The 4,398-nt window shown below is 42.3% G+C and overlaps 2 protein-coding genes across 2 annotated transcripts; both read right to left on the reverse strand.

Annotated features, from left to right (window-relative positions):
• Nucleotides 1-540: 540 nt before the first annotated feature.
• LOC140988390 (uncharacterized mitochondrial protein AtMg00860-like) lies at nt 541-1,326 on the reverse strand. The gene is made up of 2 exons (XM_073457408.1): nt 934-1,326; nt 541-639 (listed from the first exon to the last, which is right to left on the reverse strand). Exons 1-2 carry the CDS (start codon nt 1,324-1,326, stop codon nt 541-543), a joined length of 492 nt encoding a protein of 163 aa, XP_073313509.1.
• Nucleotides 1,327-1,875: 549 nt separating this feature from the next.
• Nucleotides 1,876-2,394, reverse strand: LOC140988392 (uncharacterized). The gene has a single exon (XM_073457409.1). The coding sequence runs from the start codon at nt 2,392-2,394 to the stop codon at nt 1,876-1,878; it is 519 nt and encodes a 172-aa protein (XP_073313510.1).
• Nucleotides 2,395-4,398: the final 2,004 nt, after the last annotated feature.

The raw sequence follows: 4,398 nt of genomic DNA on the forward strand, positions 1-4,398 counted from the left end.
CACTAGAATCCCGTACATTCTAACTATCTCTTTGATATACAACTTTGTGTGCTAAGTCATGGTGAAAGTCTTCTTGATCGGTAGAAAGTGTTCTGACTTAGTGAGCCGATCGACTATCACCCAAATACCATTATATCCTCCAGCTGTCTTCGGTAGCCCCGTCACAAAGTCAATGGTAATGTTCTCCAATTTTCACTTGAGAATAGGAAGTGATCTCAGCTTCCCTGCAGGTCTCTGGTGCTCGGATTTAATCTGCTGACATGTCAAACACTCGGAGACAAAACGCAAAATATCCCCCTTCATGCCCGGCCACCAATAAAGTATCTGTAGATCCTTATACGTCTTCTTACTTTCTGGATGGATGGAATACGGGGTACTGTGGGCCTCACTCATGATATCTTCTCACAGGGAATCACTGCTAGAAACCCACAATCGGTCATGATATCTGACTATGTCGTCCTCAACTGTATACAACCTCAGGCCCTTAGACTCATACCTCTGCCTCCACTTCTGTAACTGTTCGTCAGAAGCCTGCCATGCTCAGATCCTGTCCCTCAGTGTCGACTGCACTATCAGTGTAGAAAGACTAGGGGCATTGCCCTTGGCATAAACTGCAAGCTTAAGCCTCTGAATCTTTGCCTAAAATGGTCTCTGTAGAGACAACTGACGATCACCGCATTCTTCCTGCTCAGGGCATCTGCAACCACATTAGCCTTATCCGGATGGTAGCTAATGTCGCAGTCATAAACCTTCACTAGCTAGCCACCTTTGTTGTCTCATGTTTAGCTCTTTCTGTATGAAGAAGTACTTCAAGCTCTTGTGATAAGTGAAAATCATGCACTTCTACCCATATAGATAGTGTTTCCAAATTTTCAGGGCGAATACCACTGCTGCTAGCTCGAGGTCATGAGTCGGATAATTTTTCTCATGGACCTTCAGCTGTCTGGACGCGTAGGCTATAACCCTGTCATGTTGCATCAGAACTGCATCCAAACCGAGCTTCAAAGCATCGGTGTAAAGCACAAACTCTTGTTGCCCTGACGGCATAGCTACAACTGGTGTTGTAGTCAATTCCTGCTTCAGCCTGTCAAAATTCTCCTGGCACTCTGATCCCCAAATGAATTTAGAATTCTTATTTGTCAAAGCGGTCATAGGTTCTGCAATAGGAGAGAATCCCTGAATGAAATTCTGGTAGTACCCAGCCAACCCCAAGAAACTGCGGATCTCTGTCACACTCTTAGGCACTAGCCAATCTCGGAATGCCTCAACCTTACTGGGATCAACCTCTACTCCATCTCGGGATATGATGTGGCCCACGATTGACATTCTGTCTAGCTATAACTCTCACTTACTGAACTTTGAATACAGTTGTCTGTCCTGTAAAGTCTGCAGTACGGTCCTCAGATGCTGACGGTGCTCCTCTCTGCTGTTCGAATAAATCAGTATGTCATTTGTGAAAATTGTAACAAACTGATCCAAATACGGCTGAAACACGCCATCCATGAGATCCATGAAGATCGCTGGCACGTTAGTCAGTCCGAAAGGCATCACCAGAAACTCATAGTGCCCATAACGCGTCCTGAAAGCCGTCTTATGCACGTTAGACTTTGTCACCTTCAGCTGGTGGTATCCTGATCGGAGATATATCTTTGAGAATATTGATGCTCCCTGAAGCTGATCAAATAGATCCTCGATCCTGGGCAGTGGATACTTATTCTTAACTGCGACCCAGTTCAGTTTCCTATAGTCAATGCAAAGCCGCATGCTGTCGTACTTCTTTTTAACAAACAGTAATTGTGCGTCCCATGGAGAAAAGCTCAGGAGAATGAAATCCTTATCTAGCGAATCCCGTATCTGATCCTTCAGCTCTTTCATCTAAGCAGGTGCTAGACGATAGGATGCCTTAGAAATTGACACTGTACCTGGAATCATCTCGATAGAGAAATAAACCTCTCGGTCTGGTGGAACGCCTGAAACATTGTCCGGGAAAATGCTGGGGAAATCCCTGACCAGCTCGACGTCCTTTAGCCTCTGACTGACTGGCTCGGTCACTGTCACAATACTCGCCAAAAATGCCTGGCAGCATCTTCTCATGAGCTTCCTCGCACATATGCAAGAAATGATGTGCGGCATCTGCTGGTGTCTGGCTGCCTCAAAAATAAATGGCTGACCACTAAGCGGTCGGACAGATACTGACCTCCGTCGGAAATCTATAGCGGCTCCGTTCGAAGAAAGCCAGTCCATATCAAAAATAATATCAAACTCCGGCAACGGTAGCACAACCAAATCTGCCTGCACCGTATTTTTCTGTAACCGAAGCTCCAATCTCTTCACTACCTGCGAGGTAAACAACTTATCTCCGGACGGAATCGACACTCTGAATCCCAAATCCATAGCCTCTGGTATGATTCCTAGTCGCTCGACAAAAGACTCGGATATAAAAGAATGTGTAGCTCCGGAATCTAGCAATGAATACGTGGCTACACCTGAAATATATATCCTTCCTACGATAAAACATACCATCAAATCTGATCGTGTTGAAACTTAAGAGATTTTCTTTCAGTAATTAACCCAAAATCCTCAAACAATCACTGATATACTTCTAGTGTCCCATAAAAATTTTGAATTTTACTCCAAAGAATTTAGGAACTTGCAAATTGACCTTTAAAGTTTAAACTTCTTTAAAATTTGGCCCTTAAAAATTTCAAAAATTTCATCTTAGTCCTCATGACATTTCAAAATAATCAATTTAAACCTTAAAATTTTCGAAAATTATTACCTTGCCCCCAAAATTTTTGAAAAAATAAAAACAGTACAACATTCGAAATTTGCAATTAGGTCCCTGAAATTTGGGTTATTGCAATTTTGGTCCTTAAAGCTCTTAGTCCCACGCACACAGCCGTGCGGACATCGCTCCAAAAACGTGAACCCGACGAATTCTAAGCTAGCGAACTGACCAAGGACCACTACCAGCTGTGCACCGACAACCTAAGACCACGACTCAGACCCTTCCTAGTCTGAATGACGGCCTGGAGTAGGCCTGCACACAGCCATGAACCCACACACACCATTCAAACCCTAAAATGCCCATGAACAACATCACTCGCTCACTCCTTCACAACTCCGTGCAGACTTGTTTATAACACATCAAAACACTCACAACCTGCTGTAACACATGTCCCATATTCTAAGCCTGGCAGCTCCATCAAAATCGAGAGGAAAAAAGTGAACCTCCAGACATGGGGTTCGGTTTCTTCATGTACATGCATTCAAAACTCATAAAAACATTAACTCTTCAACATGTCATGCATAAACAATCGAAAACATGTAATATAGTGTGAAATATGAGAAAAGAAAATTTTTGGTTGTGCCTTTGCGTTTAAACGCTCTAAAACTCTAAGACCTATGCGTAGAACGTGTACAGGAGAAGTAGGAAATGATTATCTTCGAAACCTTTGAATAAAATCGATGGTGGCTGCTGATTTCTTACGTAATAATTCTTCTGCAAGAGAGGGAGGGGGCGGCCGAGTGCTTAGGAATGTAGGGTTAGGGTTTAGGTGGAGGTTTAATATAATATGTAATGTATAATGGGACCTTAATTAAAATAATTAAGTTTAAAAAGGATATTAGACCCATTATGAAAAAAATAACCCCATCGAATCCAAAAACACTCCCAAAAAATATTTTGTTTTGGTACATTTTTGAAAATATTGCCCGGACTCTCAAAAAGTCCTCCGAATCGTTAAAATTTCCGTACCGATAAAAATATGATCCGGCGAGTAAAAATACTCAACCAAGGCCCATTTTCAAAAATCACACTTAATTAAACCATATATTAAATAACTAAAAATAAGTATTTAATAAAAACATTTTCCTGATTATCCCCGATCTCTGTTACTCGTTCGAGCGCGAAATGCAATTTAAAGCTCTAATGCATGAAATCTTAACAAAATATGCAATAAACACCTCCCCATGCAATAATCATGAATTAAAATGCATGAAAATCAGTAAACACGCATTTTAATAAAATTATAGATTGCATGCAGTCAGGTTACATAGTTCGAATTTCCTAGACTTTAAAACCACGCTTAAATCAAAATTCAAAGATGCCTAGTCAAGCCTCGTATGACCCAATCTAACCCTCACTAAACTCGGTCATAACGAAGTATCAATACCCAAACGAGACAAAAGCGTTAAAACTAAAGCTCCTCATCCTTTGGACTAGCGCCTAGGCACTGACACTGTGGCGCTGCGGTGCTTGGTTAGAGCCTAGGTGCCCGGCATCAGCACTGCAGCGCTACCATTTCGAAGACAAGGCGCTGCAGCGCCGCGGCAGAAAAGTGTCCCAAACATTTAAAAAGCCCTCTTCTATCCTACTCTCAACCAACTCGAACCAGC

Source organism: Primulina huaijiensis, chromosome 11 (genome assembly GCF_012295235.1).
Source record: "Primulina huaijiensis isolate GDHJ02 chromosome 11, ASM1229523v2, whole genome shotgun sequence".
NCBI lineage: Eukaryota > Viridiplantae > Streptophyta > Magnoliopsida > Lamiales > Gesneriaceae > Primulina > Primulina huaijiensis.